Source organism: Danio rerio, chromosome 7 (genome assembly GCF_052040795.2).
Source record: "Danio rerio strain M-AB ecotype USA chromosome 7, GRCz13ab, whole genome shotgun sequence".
NCBI classification, from domain to species: domain Eukaryota; kingdom Metazoa; phylum Chordata; class Actinopteri; order Cypriniformes; family Danionidae; genus Danio; species Danio rerio.
Genome location: NC_141027.1, coordinates 31,968,830 through 31,990,374, shown reverse-complemented (window position 1 = coordinate 31,990,374; position 21,545 = coordinate 31,968,830). Strand labels below are relative to the sequence as shown.

Here is a 21,545-nt window from a genome sequence, read left to right as displayed (position 1 = left end):
TTAATGATGAATTTCTAGTGTTATCACTCCAGTCTTTAATAACATGATTCTTCAGAAATCACTCTAATATTAATTAATCTAATAATAATAAGAATTATTATTATTAATAATATTAATGGTATTAATAACTAAAGCAATAATGACTAGAGTAATAATTTAATTTAAAACTACATACAATAAGCAAGCAGTTATTTAAAATTGTAATTTAACAAATAAAAAAAAAACTGCATTTAATAAATGCTGCCTTGGTGAACAGAATAATTTTCTTAAAAAATAAAACATGAAAAAACTGTTGACCGGTAGTGTATGTTAGACTTCATTTTTCCCCCCAAATAAAAAATAAAATGAAAATTTAAATTTTTTTTCTTTTTTTTCCCCCAAGGAGACATGGGTTCATGTGTTCAGTTTTTAAATAACATTTTTTTCTACAACCCAATACCAGTGTTTTAACTTCTAAAGAGTTAGGTAATCGAAATTTATAATTGAATTAACTGATATCAGTTACAAAAATCAAATAATTTGTTAATCTGACCAGAATTAACAATTCTTTGAAGCATTAAATAATCATTTACAAACCTTTAAAAAAGCATGATTAAATTCCAAAGTTGTGCTTCTTTACATTAAGCACTGTGAGTTGACATGAACTAACATTTAAAAACTTTTTCAATAACTAGCATTGACAAAGATGAATAAATACTGTATTGTTCATTGTTTGTTCATGTTTTTAAATTCATGAATAATATTACTATTATTAACTAAATGACCGTTATTTTAAAATGCTACTCAGAAAAAAACCTCCCATACCAGTTATTGTTTAATAGTGTGTACTACTTGTTGTCTATTTTGAACGGTCATAGAAATACCTTTGTGCGCAAGGACAGAGAGACACAGCTGCTTAACTTCAATCTGCAACAAACGTCCAGCGTCATTTTGACACCTTTACCCCTCATTGCATGTCTGGGCCTCATTTCAAATATTTCATCCTCTCAAACCTGCCCCTAAATTGCCACTGGAGAAAATTCCAGAACTAAGCCACCCAGTCCAGCCATGCTATCCATCTAAAACCACTGAGTTGACGCTTCCAGATGGACTTTGTATAGGCTTTGTTACATTAATACCAGCAGCCTGTTGATTCTGGGACAAACTTTGAAGCGTGCGAGGGCCTAAAGAATGCGTTCGATAGCTGCGGCAATGGCTAGTATATATGAGAGACTGTGTCATCATGATGTATGGAAACTTAGAACGGACATCTGTCTGCCATGGCTGTGGTTTCTAAGGTAATTAATCCGAGCGTCTGAACGAGTGACGCATTTTCGGTGTGTCATGGTTCACAGAAATCCTTCGAAACTCTAGGGAAAACGTTGAGATTTTTAATTGTGAATCTTTGAAACACAAGTTTAAAACATCAATGTACATACATTGGGGTTTAAATAAAATTCAGACAGGAACAATACACATCAGCTTTATTTATCTAGCATGTTATATAATATCACAGTGTTGAAGTGACCATACTAGATTCTACTGCAGAGATGATAAATACAATCAAATGAAATGAACACAAGCAATAACGAAGGGAGGGGGGGAAATCACACCATGGGGATGTGAGTGAGTAACGGGAAGCACAAACAAATGAAGAAGAAACACTGAAATATTTCTTTGCTTTGTCATTTGATCACGGGGATCAGTTTCAGGACAGAAGACAGAAAGAGGACAGTGTGACAGTTTCTCCAAAGTCATTACGTCTCTCTCATTTCTTGATGTCTTCTTTTGTGACTTGAGCTGCGACGAAGCGGAAGAAGCGTTATTAGATTACATCCTGCATTTACACTGTAGAATTACACTAAATGATGTTTCACGGTAATTCATTATACGTCTGAGTGATCTGCAACAAACCCACGTGCAATTCAAAGCCACAACTTCAATGTAGATTACGTGCTTTTTGTTAATAAGGGTTAACTGTCCAGTGTGATTGTCATACAGAAAAGAAAACGTGGTTTGGTTAGTGCATCTGTCGTTCAAAGGTTTGGGGTTATCATGAATTTAAATCATTAAATATATGACTTTAGCAAGGGATTCTGTGGTTCAAAATTGAAAGAATTATAACATTTTATTTTTCAGAATTTTCTTTACATCAAGCAAACTAAAAAAGAAATGTTGTTTTTTTTTTCATCATAATTATCAGGTTTAAAACAGTTGGCAACTGTTTAAAGCTGATAATTATGAGAAAAAAAGTTTTTTAAGTAGCAGAACAGCATATCAAAATGGTAAAACATCATCTGACAATTTAGAGTGTGATGATAAAATATATTAAAATTACTAAACGTTTTATCACATTTGTCACTATTAATAATAAGTCAAATTTCATGAGTACTTCTCCAAAGTTGTGAATGGTAGTATACATAAAATGTGTGTGCAACACATTAGTTCTGTCAGTATCTGGTGAATCAAAGACCAAGGGTGCGTCTCATAGGGCTGGGCGATTTGGCCTAAAAATAAAATTTCGATTAATTGAACATTTTAACTCGATTGATTTTTTTTGCCGTTTAAAGTTCACAGAGAAGTTTTGTACAGTAAATATGCTCACATATTACAAGTGAGTGATTTTTAATGAAGAGTGCTTTACTTAATTTCAAAATAATTAAAGGAAATGCACACTATCTATTATTATTTAACATCAGCGTTAAACAACTGAAATAAAAAACACACATTACTTAAAACCAAGTCACATTTTTCTTATAAATAAATGAAACTAAATAACTTGCACTTTTGGAAACAAAATCAATTATTTTCAATGTTTTTCCTTAATAAAAGTGGAAAATAAGCAGTATCTCTTCTAAATAAAATAACTCTTGTATGTTCTGTAAATAATATTTTAAACTGTGCATTTCTTGCATCTTCTGTAAACAAATGTTTTAATTTGAATAATAATTTTGATGTAATGGAAGTTATGCTCTTAAGGCATCTCTGGCGCAGATAAAGTAACATAATAGTAACAAACAGAGCGTGGTCACATGACCACATGTGGTAAGGTAAGAAATTGAAAAAAAAAAATCGCCCTTGAAAAATTAGATTGATTATTGGTTTAGAAAGTCGATTTAGATTATTCTTGATTATTCACCCAGCCCTAGGATCTCATTTCTTTAATGATCTGATTTCTTGCTTGTATTTTTCCCTCATACCTAACCTCTTCCATCTTCAAAGAGAAAAGGATGCCAGAACAGAGGAATCAAAGCAATGTACACTCATCAGCCAATTACAAGGCAGTAATTTAATAGATTTGGAAATTAATATGTGCTGAAGACCTTGTGCTGAACTTCAAACAGAGCATCTGAATGGGGAAAAAAGATGATTTAAATGACTTTAAATGTGGCTTGGTTTACTGGGATTTTAGCACAAATTCATCTCTGTGGTTTACAGAAATTAATATTGAAATCTTGAAGAAGATATGCTAAAGCAGCAGAACACCAGGACAGTGCTTAGAGGAACAGAAAACAATTCACACAGGCCCAAAAAAAATTGGCCAACAGAAGATGGGAAACAGGTTGCCTGGTTGGATGTGTCTCCCTTTCTGCTGCAACATTCAACTGGTATCAGCATTTGGCATAACGCATCAATCCATCCTGCTTTGCATCAACAGTTCCGGCTGCTAGAGTTTTACTTTGATCACTTTGGCCCGCTCAAAACCAACTGAGCTGTTTCAAAATCACAACCGACCCAAGTACTGTTGCTGACCATGTTCATACCTTTATGGCCACAGCAAACTCCTCTTGTGATGGCTATTTTTTACATTATAACTTGCCATCTTACAAAGCTCACTTAATCTCAAACTTGTTTTTTAAACATGAGCTCATGGTGCTCTACAGGATTGAGGTCTGGTAACTGTGCAGTTGCCTAGTTAACTAGATAATAACATGTTTTAATTTTTATTTTATACTATATTTAGGCTTTGCGTAATATCTTTGCACTGCTGCAGCCATGGTACGGCAGCAAAGTTTCTTGATTATTACACCAGAATGCTATTATAGTTCCTAGCAATATCAGCCTAGAAATTAGAAACATTAGAATATGAAAAATATTATTAAATATTTAAAATTAAAAAAATTGTTTTTTAGAGCGAGATGTTAATGGTCTAATCCGATTCAATGGTTTATGCTTAGCTAAGCTATAAGTGCTCCTGCCAGACTGGGAGGCTGCCTGACTCAATACAAAAAATTTTAGTTTACTGTTTAACTCTTGGGTACTTGTAAAACGGGTCTATTTCCAAAATAGAAGGTGTTTACTTATTTATAGTATAATATTGATTATACTTCAATCAAAATCTAACTATTTTTGTTTTTACTCTGGAATGGAAGTTCGGCTCTGATGACTTAACTTTGATAGCTTAAAATAAAACCCTGCCCCCTACTCAATAATACATTTCAGTTGTAAATACATAAGCAAATAGAATTAAAAGTCTGCAGCAACCTCCAGTTCACACTGACATAAAGACCGTTCTGAAGGCAACTCGGTACTAGCTCTGTGCATGTAATGTAGTGGCCTGTGAGTATATATTTAAGCATATACACTTGTGGTCTTCTGCTTCTGTAGCCCAAGGTTAGATGTGCTGTGCATTGTGTGGCTATTTGAGTTACTGTTGCCTTTCTATCATCTGGAACCAGTCTGGCCATTCCCCTCTGACCTCTGGTACCAACAAGGCATTTGCGCCCTCAGAACTGCCGCTCACTGTATATTTTCTCTTTTTCTGACCATTCTCTGCAAACCCTAGAGATGGTTATGCGTGAAAATCTGATGGGATTTGAACTGCAGCAGATCGTCTTAACCATGTCTACATGCCTAAGTGCATTGAGTTGCTGCCATGTGATTGGCTGATTAGAAATTACCGTTAACAAGCAATTGGACAGGTGTACCTAATAAAGGGGCCGGTGAGTGTATATGTGCTTGTAATAAAAAACACTTTATATGAAGTGCTAAACAATTAACAATGAAACCTAAAGATTGGACTGAATTTGAGAATTCATGTGGATCAGATGTTTCTCCAAACGTTTTTACAGCATGTTCACCTTTGTTTTCTTGCTTCTGAAAGCTTCTTTTCATTTTACACTTGCAGTCCTTTTAGAAAATGGAAATGTCGTTCATGATGGCACAGTTCAATCATTTTTTGATTTGAGAGTCGTGAGTGTTTTGTTAGAGAAAGTCCACACACACCACACTGTCATGCTTCACTTGGACACACTTCACACGCATTGCAAACTTGAGCTCATTGTTTACTCACGGACTGAGGGAGTATGGGTAGAAGGGGATATGATGGGAAAGTAAGGAGGAAGAAAAAAGGAAGTAAGGAGGAAGTATTAAAGTGTGACACACACATCAGGAAACATGGATCACTGGAAAGAAATCCATTCTGGACCCGCATCTCAGGTCCAATCCAACAGTTATTCAGCAAACTTAAAACTAGAGATTTATGCCAGGACATGTAATCCATTTCTTTTTTGTTTTGAAGGAAATTTGTCAAAGTAGCCTCATAAAATGTATTGTCATTGTAAATATGGACAGAAATGTAAATGGAGTTTGATCTATATGTCACAGCATATATCTTTCATATGAAAACAACATAAGAAGGTGCTTTTATGTTTAGTGGTCATTCAGATGAGTTTCATTCAAATGCACTGAAAAAAAATGATGTCTGCAAAATTGTTGCTAACAATTTATATGGCGTGAGTTTAAACAAACAAATCGACTTCAGTAATGTTACACTTTGTTTAAATTCAGCTTAAATAAATTGTTTACAACCACTTAACTTAAAAAAAATTAGTAAATCCAAGGAATCATTTTTGAATATTTTTTTTTTTTTTTCAGTGTGGGATGCCACTAATTGTGGACCAACATAACATCTCACATTTGCCATAATTCACTTTTTTTGGTGATATTGGCTGAATTGTAAAATTAATACCAAAAAAGTTATTTTAAAACTGAATAAATGCATTAATTAAAATATATCAATATAAAAAGGTGGTAAAACAATATTTATTATTATTTGTACTTTGCACATAAATATAGCTACACTCTTGTTCAAAAGTATTTATTTTAATTTTTTTATGTTACTTGGCAAGAATCCATAAACTTTACCAAAAGTTTTTAATTTTACTGACCAATAATTGTTAAAAATAAATTTTATACAGAATTTAAATCAGTTACAGTATGTTCGTTAAAAAGATCTCTCATTTAAACAATGATAAAAAAGAAAATCATAGTTTCCACAAAAACATTAGGCACCTCAAGTAAAACATTAAAACCTCAACTATTTTGGACATTAATTATTACACAGTTAATCCTCAGCAGAAAATCAACATAATCCAATAATCCAATGCATAATAAATGTTAATTTTTTTTCTGCTTTCTCAGGACAAGAACTAAATATTTTTTTCCAATACTAATTATAATTAGTGTTTAGGGGGTTTCACCTTTTATTGTAATAGGATAGTGGAGGACAGACAGGAAAGCATTGGGAGCGGAGATAGAGGACCTTGAGCCACTTAAGCCACTAGGCTGACTTCAATACTATTTAAAAAATGTGTTTTCACTAATTTATTAGCTAATACATTAGTTTTGCAGATTTTTTTTTTTTAACTTTTACTAAATTACAAATTTTAGTCTGTATTTAACACTGGTCATTAAATGATACTAAGCAAATCTGTAGGTAACTCTTGAGTTGTGCATAGTGTACTTACGGCGAACTTCCAGTTTGCATTCTACTAGGTCTTCCCCACTGTCATTGACTGCCTTGCACATGTACACTCCTCCATCAAATGGGCACGGCTTACGGATCTCCAGAGTCAACACTCCCTGATTGCTGAACATCCTGTACTTGGCTTCGTTTGTAATGTCCATCTTGTTTTTGTACCATGTGATTTTAGGCTGCACAAAATTGATGATAAACATAAACATGATGATGTATGAAAACTGCATCACTTCAAAAACATTACAAGGTCTTCAAATTTGCCAAATGTCTAGATTGACTAATTAATAAGATTTTGGTTTCTTCTCTGAGGCCGTTGCTGACTATGAAGATTGAGAGAGCTCTTAGATTTCGTCTAGAATTTGTGTTCTGAAGATTAATGAAGATCTGAGGGGATTGGAACATAGGGGTGATTCAATTAATATACATTTTCTTTTTAATAAACCAATCATTGAAGATAATGGTAAGATTGCAAAATTTATAGTATTATAAAACTAAACTAGCAAACATATCAAGAGCAGACTAGTCTACACTTTTGTGTTTTTTTTCATATATTACACTTCATATAGCTATTCAAGAGTTTACAGATAGCTGATGATTAATAATAAAGATTGTTTGGCATGCTGTCCCCGGAAAGAGCTTATAAGATCCTCGAGCCCTGGGCTCCCTCCCGTTAGCAAGGCAAGAGGGGAGTTTGAGCTCAGGTAGATCTCGAGAACTCCCCCGACTTATTCTAGCTAATGGCAGATAACGGGATGGCTACAGGGAAATGTACAGCTTGCTAAGAGCTCAACTATAATGTCAATTTAGCATGTTTAATTTAGTTAAGTCGCGTGTTTCTGGACTGTGGGAGGAAATTGGGGAACCTGGGGGAAACCCAAGCGAGTACAGGGAGAATAAGCAAACTCCACACTGAAATGTTGACTGGTTCAGTAGGGACTGTAACCGGTGACATTCTTGCTGTGGGTCAACATTGATAATCACTGGGCCGCCGTGTCACCCAATCTAGAAAAGCAGGGGGGATTCTTTAAGATGAAGATACTGAGGTATGAAACTCTGGTTATTTATTTGTGAGTTTAATCGTCTGATTGGTCAAGCATGTGTTAGCTAATGACTAGCTGTGGTCGATCATAAGCATGGGATCCTCTCGAAATTAGTTCATAAACAAACTGCACTTTGTGAATGGTCTACAAAGATTCAGACGTCAATAAATGGAGACATTTTCTCACAAAAAAAATAACCAATTCAGAACTGCCTGAGTAATTCACAGCCTCTCTGCTGGTTGTCAAAAATAGTACAATGCCAGCCTATGGTTTTCACTGACTGTCTGAGAACAATGTGTCTACTTTGACTGTCAAACATTGTAGATGATGCCTGGAAGAGTCTCGTTTATGTTCATTGTTGACAGAGAAGTAATATTCGTTATATAAAATGCAATACTCATTATAAAGAAAATTATATTAGTTGAGCTTGGTTGGCTGCAAATCTGCATGTAAGTTGTAGGAGACTCCTAAACAATAAATTAGGATAATACCATAATAGTAAAGGATAATACCATAAATAGGATAATACCATAAAAGTTTGTGTGAAAGCATAGTTTACAATGTTTAATTGGCTGTTGCACATTGTTATTCCTTAGGGGAACAATTAATCCATGCAAGTTAATTCAATGTAAGAAATCCATTGTATTTAATCTTCATTCCAACTCTGATCATTTGCTTCCACAGTTGGAGTGGCAGTCCTTCTCCGATGATGTCAGTTTGATGATTTAAATCACAATATTCTTAACCATGCCATCTTACCATTAGTTTGCTATTAGCGAATGATGAACAAAAAGAAAACCCCGCCCATACTCAATATTTTATTTGCGTTTCATTACATCAACGTACTAAAATTTAAGTCTCAGCGACTTCTGCTTCACATGGACTTTAAACTAGCACAAACAAGGGTCGTGTTCACATTCTTTTGTTCATATACTGTACAGCAGGGGTATCAAACTCAGATGCTGGAGGGCCGCAGCTCTGCACAGTTTACTTCCAACCCTGCTTCAACACACTTACCTGCAGGTTTCAAACAAGCCTGAAGAACTCAACTAGTTTGATCAGGTGTGTTAAATTAGGGTTAGAACAAAACTGAGCAGAGCTGCGGCCCTCCAGGAACTGAGTTTGACACATGTGATAGTGTCTTTCGCTTATACTGTATCGATATTATTGAAAGACGGTATTCATTGTTTAAAAGTTTTAAATCTTTTGCCTTCTTTGCTCATATTTAACAAGGGTTCCAGTATTAGTGGAGGCTCTATTGTGCAAAACGTTGAAAATCAAGGGTACACATGCTCACCTTAGGAATGCCTCTTACAGAGCAGCTGAGCGTAGCGTTGTATCCAGCTATAACTGAGCGACTTTTGAGAGGATGCGTGAACTTGGGAGCCTCAGAGAAATCATGGTCTTTGTAGGAAGGAGGCTTGTACACAATACCTGTGAAGGGAACCAAAACCTATATCAGGAGATCTGGGTGAGGCTCATGGGAAAAAAAAACTGACATCAAGATCTACATCAAAAACAAGTAAGAAAGACTGAAAATGATCACCTGTTTTTTGGATGTAGGCACTGTCTTTAGAGAGGCAAGGCTCTGGACTCAGACCCACCATATTTGCGGCGTAAACACGAAACACATACTCGTTCCCCATGATCAGGTCTGACACCACACAGTTAGTGCGACGATACTGTTCAAACACGGTGTACCATTCCTACATATGAAAGAAAACACAAAAAATTATTGTAGCAATACATTAATATGTATTAGCCCCTGTCTTTATGCTTAAATTACTGGTGAATGAACATTACAAGATAATGTGCGAATGAGACCATTTGAAAAATAATCATATAATTATTAATTCAGGCTGTTTTCTGCTATGATAATTTGTAACCAGGGGCAGACTTAACTAATAATCAAGGTAAAGCAGCTGCTTAGGGCCCCATGGAATTAGGGGGCCCAGAACAATGCCAAGAAAACTATATTAATCATATTGTTTTATAAAGTTTCTTTCGTATGATGTAAAATCTGTCTAAAATCATTTAACTTCTAACGCGATTACTTCTTTTGAAAACCAGGGACCCACATGAGTCCCAGGGACCCCTTCTGTAGTGCACATGAACATATTAAAGTCTAATCACAAATATGGTTAATTAACTGTATATAATTAGTTTGTCCACTTGCTTTTATATTTGTGAATTTATTGTATTTAATTTTACATTAAGAAGATAAAGCTTCCACTTAAAATATATTTTAAACATGCTGTTTATTTACATGAAAAACGAATCCATGGGCAAAAAATTTGCAGTCCAACAATTATTAATCATTTAACATTGCAAGAGCAAAAACACGTTCCCTGTGATCATCTCCTTACAGCCATCACTCTTTTATCAAATGTTAGCAGATTTGATAGATAATGAAACTAAAGTGCTTTGCCTCTTTGAGGTGGATAAAGAGCAGTACTTTAAGGTAATTTCAGGGGATTGACGCCACAAAGTTTATTAGTGTTTTGGTGCTGATGTTTGAATAGCATCTTATTGGCTAAATGTATGTATAGTCATACTGTTAATTTTACTATAATTTACCTTGATTATAGTGTGAAATAATATACAGAGCTCAGCATAATTAAGTAGACCCTATTTTGAATATTTTTATCCATTTCAGGCAATGTATTTTGGTGGATTTTAACAAAACAAATTTATTAAACAGATATATTTATTAAAATAGTATATTAGTCACCAAACATATTTAGAAATTGAAAGACAATACAATTAAATTCAAGCTAAATATTGCAAAAAAAAAAAAAAAAAAAAATATATATATATATATATATATATATATATATATATATATATATATATATATATACAACCTACATAATTTCAACTATAATGTTTTTGCTTCTTTTGACTTTTTCCCTTTTTTAAACTTGTATTTAATATTTTTCTATAACATAAATTTGGATGTACTAGTTTTCTTTTACCATTATTGAAAGTTATTGTAAGATAAGCTCCAGATTTGGCTTCAGTACTGATTAATCTAATGTTTATGCACCAATATAATATTTTAGCCTTCCTATTAAAAATATGAATTTAAAAGATAGATTTGTGATCGGTCTACTTATATATGCTGAGCACTGAATATATGCAGTAAAGGCTCTCCAGTCAAAATTGTGAATTCAAATGATTAAAGTAGCTTTAATTCAACCAGCAAGTTTTTTGTTGTTTGTTTTTTGGACTGGAGATGACACAGGCTTCTCCCAAAATATAATAAGACGATGTACAAGAGGCCTCATTGTTGAAATAAAATATTTCTCAGCTTGGATTTACATTTGAATTAATGCTTTAAGTTAGAATTTGCCAGAGGTATGAATAATTCCGAGCTTGATCTTTGAGTCAGTTTTTTTATTAAAAATGGTATTTTAATATTTAATACAACAAGAATGCTTTAACGTAAGCATTACTACTTATAATACATTAAACTAATACTATTACAAAATATTGTTTCACATAAGTTACGACAAAATCTTACTAGCTAAACCTTTTGGATGGTAATTTATTTAAAATATATTATTTTGTCAGAGTGTTCTAATTGTACTTATTGATTTTATTTGAATATTGTGTAATGATGGTAGAATTGAGCATTCTGCATTTCGTTTTAGCTGGTTTTAAAACATCTCTAATTAAAAACGGCCATTGTGCTTGATCAAATGTGTACAAAATAAATGTCTGAACATCAAGGAATTGCATTTAAGTAAAAACATTCCCTCAGATTTTTTTCTTCACACTTAAATCATTAGATGTAAAAAAAGCACACACACATTCATTGTGAAACAGTATGTGGCTACAACTGTATGTCACCAATTATCCTTGCTAATCTGAAACATTGTCATGTGGCTCTCAGATGTCTGAATATACCACTCTAAAACCATTCTGTCTATTGTTATAGACAATGAGGAAAACGTTGCAGGATCGCTTAGCACATGTATTAAGCCGCTGTGTGATTACGGTGGCTGTAGAAGCAGTAGATCCAGAAGCAGGTAAATGGGCTGCATGAATGTGGCCCGGAGGCCTGCAGCCTAAAGTGCTCTTATATTTAGCAGCAGAGCATCTCCGGTTTCTGATTGAGATTGTCCTGTGAAACCTGATAATTCGGTGTCTTCCTGCCTGCTGCTGTGGACACAGCGAGAGGAATAGACTGGCTCTAGTAACAATGTGAGGTGAAACCCAAACCGGCTGCTTTTTATTTAGCTGCTAACCTTAGTGGCTCGAAAGTACAAAGGGGTAAAGAGAGCACTATAATGACAGCACTTAAATCAGGGCAAGGCCATGGGCTAAGATTACAGCATGCCTGCGTCGAAGGGGGCACAGGTGCCCTAGTGGGCTCCGCGGCAAGGGTCATTTTGGAGCTTTGGGCACTGGATGTTCTGGATGCTGTTCCCCTGGACCAGTGTTCAGTGCCACTGGCCAACTGTATGTCACAAGAGAGCCCATAAACTCGTGGTGTCCCTGCAATGCTGTGCCACTGATGAATAGTGTACATACATTACTCAATTACAGTGATCACAAGCTTAGCTGCTTTAGATAGACAATGGCAGGCTTGCAAACTCTCTCTTTATCTCAGATTCTCACGGTGAGTTTGACTATTAAATGTGTTTGGCATAGGGAGCAGTGCTTTCTAAAGCCCAAAGTATGCTTTGAACTCAGTCCACTTGATAGAATGCACATGCACACTACAAAAGCTTCATCCTTGTCCAGTGTCTGCGCTTTTTCTCACTAAAAATTCTGAGCAATTCAAATGAGTTTGCACTTGTATAAAATAGAAATGTTTAAGTATATCTCTAATCCCCTCACACTTAAACATTGGTATTTATTGCCACTTTATTTATTCCACTGCAATGGATGGCTTGGAATGGCTCACTTTTGGGGAGTGTGCCACTGTGTACAGTGCCACTTATTTTGTACGACTTCATTTGAAGGTCCAAGCAAGCAGTATCGTTAAATGTGACGTGTAAACACCAGTGGTGGAAAGAGTACAAAAAAAAAATCCTACTCAAGTAAATGTAGTCCAGGTAGAGTAAAAGTATCTGTTGGAAATATTACTCAAACTATGAGTAAAAAGTAGCCCTTTTAAAAAAGTAGTGAGTATTGCACTGTGAAAGTCTGTTGTGTTTACATGTAATTTGTGCACATTTGTGAAAACGTAAAATTCTTTAGTGCATTTAGTGATTGTTTAAGGCTATTTCAGACATTATACAACAGTCATCCAGTCTAAACAGTGTCTGGGTCATTGCGTGTGACGATTTAGGACATGTTCTTGGACACTTTTAATGCTTCCAAATGGTTTGCTGCATTTATTAAGCGCCCATGTCTTGAGATTGTTCTGGATGATGCGATTTAGTTTCTATGTGCAATTTCATTGGATCACAGGACTGATTGTTCTACTTTAGCCAATCCCCATAGACAAGAACATATAAAGTAGTGACTGCAGTTTGATGGAAAATAGTGGTGTAAAAATCCAGATATAGCCCTAAAAATGTGCTTCACGGAAAGTAAAAGCACACATTTTTTAAAATACTTAGTAAATTACAGAAATTTGAGTGTTTGTAATTTGTTATTTACACCACTGGAGATCATTGATTGGTCTGAAAGAATCATGAGTACCTGCATCTGATCTGCAACAATTCAATTCATCTATATTCCTATTGTGCTTTTTACAATTTAAATTGTGTCAAAGCAGCTTAACTTCAGTTCAGTTGTCACAGTTAAAGTTCAGTTTAGTGTAATGTAAATGTCACTGCTTAAAGGAGAAACACTGAAGAGCAACTTAATCGATGTACAGCTCTGCTAGTCTCAAGCCAAGCAAGCCAGAGGCAATACAAAACACCAAGCCCGCTAGATTTAAATAAATAGTCAGCGACAGTAAATTAGACAGAATCAGCCAGTACATAATGAGGCCAGAAGGGGAGAACATTTTCAGCAAGACGCTCAACTTTTGGCTAATACCACAATAACTTGTTAGTGTACTGGTTTGGGCGATTCACAAGAACGCAAATCATGGGTATGACCTGGGTGTTACAATGTTGACATGGTTTATAAAGACATATCTTATCATTTATATGTACATTTAGCAGACACTTTTGTCCAAAGTGACCTACAATTGAGTAGGCATTCAGTGATTAAACAAGAAGAGGTAATATATGCAAGAAGTGCTAATTATACAAAGGAATCCCAAATATAATCCCAAACTCTATTGATCACCTGGTTTGTTCTAACATTAAGCTTTTAGGTTAACATTAAACTTGCTAGTCAATAACATTTATTTACACATTGACTTGGTGGGGAAAACTTTGGTGATCCCTCAAATTCCCTAGGTCAGTTAGTACAGCTGTTAAAAGATTAAGTTTCGGTCTCTTTTAGAAGATAATAGGAAGTCACAAGAGAGCTCTTAGATAGATAGGAAGTTGTTGTGACTAATTTACTCAGAAAACCTGATATCAATCGAGAAGAAATCAGTGTGACAATAAATGTCTAACATGACAGAAATCATCTCTGGAAAAAAATTGGTTGGGGGTGGGGTTTGTTGCAGCTAGCCCCCTGCTGGCACACAATTTCACATCCTCAATAAAAGTGTATAATATGTGGTTTGTGAGCAGTATAGCAAACTTACTAAACACATAAGACAATTTTCCACTTCACTGTATGTATGTATGTATAACTATATGCCAAAGAAAACAAAGGTTTGGGTTTACCATGGTTTTCTTGTCAGCCTTCTGGATGTTGTAGCCTGTGATGTCACAGTTCCCATTATCCTTAGGTGGTTTCCACTCCAGGGCAACATTGAAGCCCCAAACATCCATCACCTTTAAATTTTGGGGTGGACCTGGCACATCTGAGATTGAAAAAGAGCAAAATGCATTTTTATTGTTTGAATGACACCATATGCTATTAAACAATTCCTAGGAACTCACCAACAATCTGTATATTCACACTGGCTTTGTCCTCCACATTTTCAATTTGCACTTGAACATCATATTTCCCAGAATCCTTTCTCTCAGATCTCCTGATGAAGAGGATGGTATCAGTGTCACTGTTCCGTATACTGACTGATTTAGGATCCAGAGGCTCATCGTTTTTCGTCCAGGATACCTGAGGTCGGGGTTTACCCTAAAAAAATAAATTGCTGACTACATTAATGAAAAGAAACACTTTTGTTATGCCAAATATTGATGAATGGATAGGCAGAAAGGTTGTGCATGAATGTTTAAATGAATGGATTAATTGCTAGGCAGATATGTATGGATTGATTAAATGGATGGATGGATGGATGGATGGTTAGATGGATGAATGGATAGGCAGACAGGTTGTGTAGAGATGGTTGGATGGATGGATGAATGGATAGGCAGACAGGTTGTGTAGAGATGGTTAGATTGATGGATGGATGGATGGATGGATAGATGGATGGATGGATGGATGGATGGATAGGCAGACAGGTTGAGTATGGATGATTAGATTGATAGTTGGATGGATAAATGGATAGGCAGACAGGTTGTGTAGAGATGGTTAGATTGATGGATGGATGGATAGGCAGACAGGTTGTGTATGGATGATTAGATTGATGGTTGGATGGATAAATAAATAGGCAGACAGGTTGTGTAGAGATGTTTAGATTGATGGATGGATGGATGGATGGATGGATAGGCAGACAGGTTGTGTAGAGATGGTTAGATTGATAGATGGATGGATGGATGGATGGATAGGCAGACAGGTTGTGTATGGATGATTAGATTGATGGTTGGATGGATGAATGGATAGGCAGACAGGTTGTGTATGGATGGTTAGACTGATGGATGGATGGATGGATGGATGGATAGGCAGACAGGTCTTGTATGGATGGTTAAATGGATGAAAGATGGATGAATGGATAGGCAGACAGGTTGTGTATGGATGGTTAGACTGATGGATGGATGGATGGATGGATGGATGGGTAGGCAGACAGATCGTGTATGGATGGTTAAATGGATAGATGATGGATGAATGGATAGGCAGACAGGTCGTGTATGGATGGTTAGACTGATGGATGGATGGATGGATGGATGGATGAATGGATGGATGGATAGGCAGACAGGTCTTGTATGGATGGTTAAATGGATGAAAGATGGATGAATGGATAGGCAGACAGGTTGTGTATGGATGGTTAGAAGGATGGATGGATGAATGGATAGGCAGACAGGTCGTGTATGGATGGTTAAATGGATAGATGATGGATGAATGGATAGGCAGACAGGTCGTGTATGGATGGTTAAATGGATAGATGATGGATGAATGGATAGGCAGACAGGTCGTGTATGGATGGTTAAATGGATAGATGATGGATGAATGGATAGGCAGACAGATCGTGTATGGATGGTTAAATGGATAGATGATGGATGAATGGATAGGCAGAAAGGTCGTGTATGGATGGTTAAATGGATGGATTGATAACAGTTAATTCAATGGATAGAATGAAATGTGCATAGATGTATGGATAGATGGATGGGCAAATGGATGGATGAGTGAATGGATGGACAGACAGACTGTCAAGTTTATGGATAAATAAACAGATAGACAGGTCTGTGGTGGATGGAGAGACAGGCAGATTGATGGATGTATGAATAGATAGACAGTATGGTAGATGAATGAGTAACAGACAGGTAAATAGATAGAAAAATTAAGAGAGAGAGCGCAGAGTTTCCTAATGTGGTGTTCAAACTCATGTCACTGACTACCATCTGTACACAGCCTCCCTCATTCAATTTCAGCCATAGAGTTCAGTGTATTTATAGAGCAAGAGGACGAAGATATATGTTTCACAAACTGGGTTCTGTAAGCAAACAAGTGGACAAGTTACAGTCTAGCTAAACACTAACTCTCTGGCTGATGGAAACTGTTGGAGGTCAAAGTCTGCATGAAAAGAGGCCAGCCAATGTTACATACTGTGACAAACGACACTGCCCAATACGGCAATGCACAACTTTGCTGGATCTTCCATATCACTCACAGGACGTCTGACAGGAAATGAGTCCAAATGGTTTTCATTTATCAGAGGCTCAAATGGATTATTCACACATTCTGCAGCGCTCTGTATTTTGTCAGGAGTGTGCTTGTAAAAACACAATCTGAAAGATGACTTCTCACCTGGAAAGGGATTACCAGGTTAATGGTTTCTCCGACTTTCTTGATGAGTGTCTGACGCAGGTTACGGGGGAGCCAGATTTTGGGCCGCTCTGCAATAAGAGAACATGAGTGATTCACACGATAATCCTGCACCATTTTACCATTTCCATCCCAATGCTGGAATAATAATGTGCTGCAGTATTCACTCAAATCAAATTATCAATGAGGTAACACAACATAATAATATATAGAGTAAACATGGTGCATTATTGTGTATGGAATTTTATAGAATAGGGAAATTGCCTTTTAATGATTCTGTAAGCCTTACATTTTAAGGTCATTGTCTGTGTAACTCACGCATGATTTCACGGATAGTGACTGCTTGTTGCAGTGTGGCTGGAGCGCTCGGGCCTGCCATATTATATGCCCTCACGCGGAACTGCATCTTCTCTCCAGTTGGCAGGTCACGGATGATCACAGAGGTCCTTTCTGTGAGACCCGAAAATGCGGGGATCCATTCATCAGCTGAAACAGTGAAACACTGGCTTCAGACACAGAACACGAAGGATCTATTCCATATATTCGAGTTTGGGTATGATCCAGTTACAAAACGGGTATGATGTAAGATTAATTAATGACGTAATATTTACAGGTTTGCAACATTTTACAAAATATCTTCTTTTTCAACAGAATAAAGAAACTCAACATGTAAATGGTGAGTAATTGATGACAAAATAAAAAAAGTTGTGTATGCTATGCTTTTAAAAAGATTTGTTTTCTCATTTAAATGCTGCCTTTGTAAAGATAAACAGTTGAAGTTGAACAGTAAGGAATCTCTGGATAAACATCATAAATTACATAAGAAATATTGGTTGTTATAGAATACAGCTGAGCTTGATCTGCAAGTCATATTTAGTGAATTTTTAGACTCTTCCATACTTGAAAAACATTCAAACCAATTCACACTGCTGCTTACAATGTGGTGTTGTTTCAGCCCAAAGTTGGATAAAATAGTAAAATTATAAATATATATTATAAGGATGTCCAGATCCGATCACATGATCGGAAATCAGGCCCAATCACACGGTTTCAGATTCAATCTAAACTGCATGTTACCTCCCGATCAGGACTCAAATATATATGTATGCAGTATATATACAGTATATGTATGTATACGGCATGACATCACTTTGTCGCAGAGACACTATTGGTTAAATGCTGGCAAAGTAGAGCAGAGAAAGCAGCTTGAAGCGGAAAGCGAGAGTATTTCTGCAATCTGGAGGTATTATAAAGTTGATGACAACAACATTGCAATACATAGCAAACTGTGGAATATGTACGCTTGGGATTGCCTGCTGGGTATTTTAAGTTGGGGTACTATTTGTTTTGATATTTTATTTTTTATATATTTAATGTTGCACTAAAGTTCTTGACTGTCAATTCAAGTAGTTGAATGTTAAAATAAGGTGAATTAAATAAAAAAAATAAGATCTTGGATCTGTTTCTTCGCTCTTTATTCTTTTGTATGTGTTAGTATCAGTTCGGTATTGGTAGATACTTGGTAGATACTCAAAATCAAATGACTCGCACTCGGGGGCAAAAAAACACGATCTGGACATCCCTAATATATTAAATATATTAAATGAAAGTTTGTTCATATTTTGCCTAACCTTGCTTTGAAACAACCCAGCATGTTAGGTATGGGACAATGTGGTTTATTTTTACTTTAACTTACAGCCTTCCTTGCAGTACTCAACACCATAACCTTCAAGCTCAGCGGAGCCAATCCTCTCTGGTGTCCTCCATTTCAGAGAGATGGTGGTATCGCTGATGTCATCCACACACAGGCCAATAGGCTCGCTGGTAGGAGCTGATGGCAGAAATTTAAAAGAATGACATGTTGTCCTATTATACAGTTTTAAGTAACTTTCTATAACCCAGTAAACTAAATACAACATGTAAATGTTGGATTAATGTCAGCCAACACACATTCAGACTTTATCACTTTAGCCAATAAACTGGTTAGCATTTTTTGCACATAGCCACTCTGAAATCATACTCTACTAAAGATTAGCATTGCCATTTGATAGCAAGGAAAGCCTTTGTGCATGATGTATTTTGGGTACTGTATTATTTACTGTTACCCAGCCATACAAGACAGAGATAGTACTGACAACTTTTTACACCATGGCTGGATTTACTTGGACTTGTCGCTGCGGTCTCCATTAAAGTCCCATTGTACAATTGTGTTGCCACCAAACCAAGCAGCCATGGAAACTATAGAAGCAACCTCAGTTGTATTGAAGTCCATCTACTCTTACCTTTGAGACTACCCTTGTGTAATGTCAAGAATAGACAACATTGCTTGCATGAGTCCAAGTTTAGCTTAGGTCTGTGGTGATAAGTGCCTCCTGAAGATATTCATGCTGTCTGTTGTGATTTGCAAGCATGCTTGAGTCAGAAATGTTTGTGCCATAATTAAGCAGCAATGACATGCCCAGGTCAAGCTGTATTTATGAAGACTGTGAACTTGCAGCAAATCCAAGAACATCTATTCATATCTTAGCAAGTTCCTTGGAGTTTAAAACTGATCCCTGACCCTAATGTTTTAATTGTTTCTCACTTTAAATATTTTCTAAGACTAATACATACAGTAAAATGATAAGGTTTAGGAATGTATAGTTGTTCTGCAAATTGTCTGTTAATTTTAAAGCACATCCCAGTGTAGATTTCAGAGTTTACAGACCCATTTTTCAGACTAATTTACTTTTCAACCAATAAAAAGCTGCTTGGTTTTAAAGTGACATTGTATGAGCTGTTATTCATATATTGATACACTACTGACAATGGACCTGTTTGCTTGCAAAACCCAAATCTCTTTCAACCATTCATGCACATAACTGCATTGTAATTCCTAAATAGTAAAATCCTAGAGGCTCAATACAGCAAAACAACAGTTTTAATCTCACCTTAGCCCAAGTTAAATACTGTGGCCACAGATTAAATGTGGACAGAACTTTCATGCCTTAGAAAGTGGTTCTTTGAAATATTTAATGGTGCATCGGAAAAGCCATTAAAAGACAGAAGATGGTTAAAATCGCTGCATTAATAAGCTCCACAAATTTTTTTTATAAAAGGACGCCTACTGCCAACAGGTTCAGGCTCTGGTGCTGGCTGTGGTTCTGGCTCTGGTGGTGGGGCAGTTTCCTCTGGGGGCGCTTCAGCTGGTGGTGCCCCCTCCTCTCCCGTTGGTGCTGCTTCTGCTGGACAAACTCCATTTTCAGGAGGAGCAGGAGCAGCCTCCTCCTCGGCTGGCGGTGCAGGAGCTTCAGCACTGGCCTCTTGTGCAGGTTCTTCTGGAGGTGGTGCTTCTGGCTCTTTGGTTTCTTCTGGGACATCGGGCACTGCCTCAGCCGGCGCTGCTTCAGCCGGCTTCTTCTCAGCAGTCTTGGGGAGCATCGGTTTGGTCATTTTGCATCTGGATCACTTTCGGTCCGGTTTGCTGTCTAAGTAGAGGTTCCTGAAATGTGTTTGTCTGCTCTGTTACACCTGCTGTGGTCTTCTCCGCTGGCCGCAGTGACGGTGAGAGGACAAGCAACAAAGGAAGTGCAGTGTCCTGCTCCCTCCTCTCTTTCGACAGTGCCGTAGATACAGCTTTGCACAGTGTTAACATGCCATTATTTATAGAGGATGCCAAGGATAGTTTCCTAATCAGCTGTCTTGTAACAGACAACAGTCTACATGGATGTCAATGCATTCAACACAGCTTGCATGAAGATTAGGTGAAAGATGAGCAGATGGATGGAAGAACATCAATAAGACGTCTATTGATTACACTGAAAGGGACCTTTTTAGACTAGCACACAATTTGCCAGGACAAAAATACAACGTCAACGAAAACCACAGATGTTTGGCTACCAATATTCTCCAACACATCTGACATTCCACTGATGAAAGAATAATGACAAATTAAAATTTTGAGGTGAGATTTCAGATAATTGGTAATCAGCAAATCAAAACTTCTTTTTTAGCCATTACATATTAAATGTGGATATCTGTAACAGAGGCTAAAAATGGAAAGGAATACTAATGAATCCCTAAATACATAGGTAAAGTCATAAATCGAAGCAAACTCACCAACAGGCACAAATGGTTGGGAGGCGGCACTGGGGCGGGACATGCCAATGGCATTCACTGCATAAACACGCATCTCGTAGGGCACACCCTCAATCATTTTCTTGGCCTCAAATGTGGTCTCCTTATAAGGATCAAAATTGAGTCTCATCCATCTATAACTCTTTTTCTTCTTTCTTTCCAGGACATAACCTGAAAAGACATTAAATCCACACTGTTGTCATCATGCATTTTCTATATAGTTAGAAAATACATTTACAGCAAGGGACTTTTTTCAGCAAGATTTTTTGGTAATTTTCATTAGGTTTTATTGTTTGCTAATAGGTAGGTTTAACAGGTTACTTAATGGCAGAAAGTATGTCAAGAAAAGTAATTGTTATTTAGTTCTTATAAGAAAATGAGATGTCACCAACAATATTACACTGTAAAACCCAAAAAAGTTAAGGTAACTCAAACCATTTAAGGAAATCTATTGCAACAAACCA

General features: G+C 36.4%; 1 protein-coding gene and 2 long non-coding RNA genes across 11 annotated transcripts in view; 2 read left to right on the top strand and 1 right to left on the bottom strand.

Annotated features, from left to right (window-relative positions):
• Positions 1-1,356: 1,356 nt before the first annotated feature.
• The window catches only part of mybpc3 (myosin binding protein C3), a 61,140-nt gene continuing 40,951 nt past the window's right edge, over positions 1,357-21,545 (bottom strand). For 6 of the 9 annotated variants that reach the window (XM_087259466.1, XM_087259467.1, XM_087259468.1 and 3 more), the window contains 10 exons: positions 21,064-21,252; positions 18,662-18,796; positions 17,284-17,451; positions 16,948-17,036; positions 14,742-14,937; positions 14,523-14,662; positions 9,326-9,485; positions 9,077-9,213; positions 6,729-6,915; positions 1,357-1,779 (listed from right to left, as the gene is read on the bottom strand). In XM_087259466.1, the coding sequence (XP_087115592.1) occupies positions 1,748-1,779; positions 6,729-6,915; positions 9,077-9,213; positions 9,326-9,485; positions 14,523-14,662; positions 14,742-14,937; positions 16,948-17,036; positions 17,284-17,451; positions 18,662-18,796; positions 21,064-21,252 (1,433 nt within the window). In that variant the 3' untranslated portion in view covers positions 1,357-1,747. Of the gene's footprint in view, positions 1,780-5,060; positions 5,276-6,728; positions 6,916-9,076; positions 9,214-9,325; positions 9,486-14,522; positions 14,663-14,741; positions 14,938-16,947; positions 17,037-17,283; positions 17,452-18,661; positions 18,797-21,063; positions 21,253-21,545 lie in introns of all 9 variants that reach the window. The other 3 variants (XR_015494787.1, XR_015494788.1, NM_001044349.2) reach the window with 2 other exon arrangements.
• LOC147836016 (uncharacterized) lies at positions 10,680-14,616 on the top strand. Its single transcript, XR_015495810.1, has 2 exons — positions 10,680-12,794; positions 12,838-14,616. It is a non-coding gene; the product is annotated as an uncharacterized LOC147836016 (long non-coding RNA).
• LOC147836015 (uncharacterized) lies at positions 17,318-20,528 on the top strand. The gene is made up of 2 exons (XR_015495793.1): positions 17,318-17,540; positions 17,617-20,528. It is a non-coding gene; the product is annotated as an uncharacterized LOC147836015 (long non-coding RNA).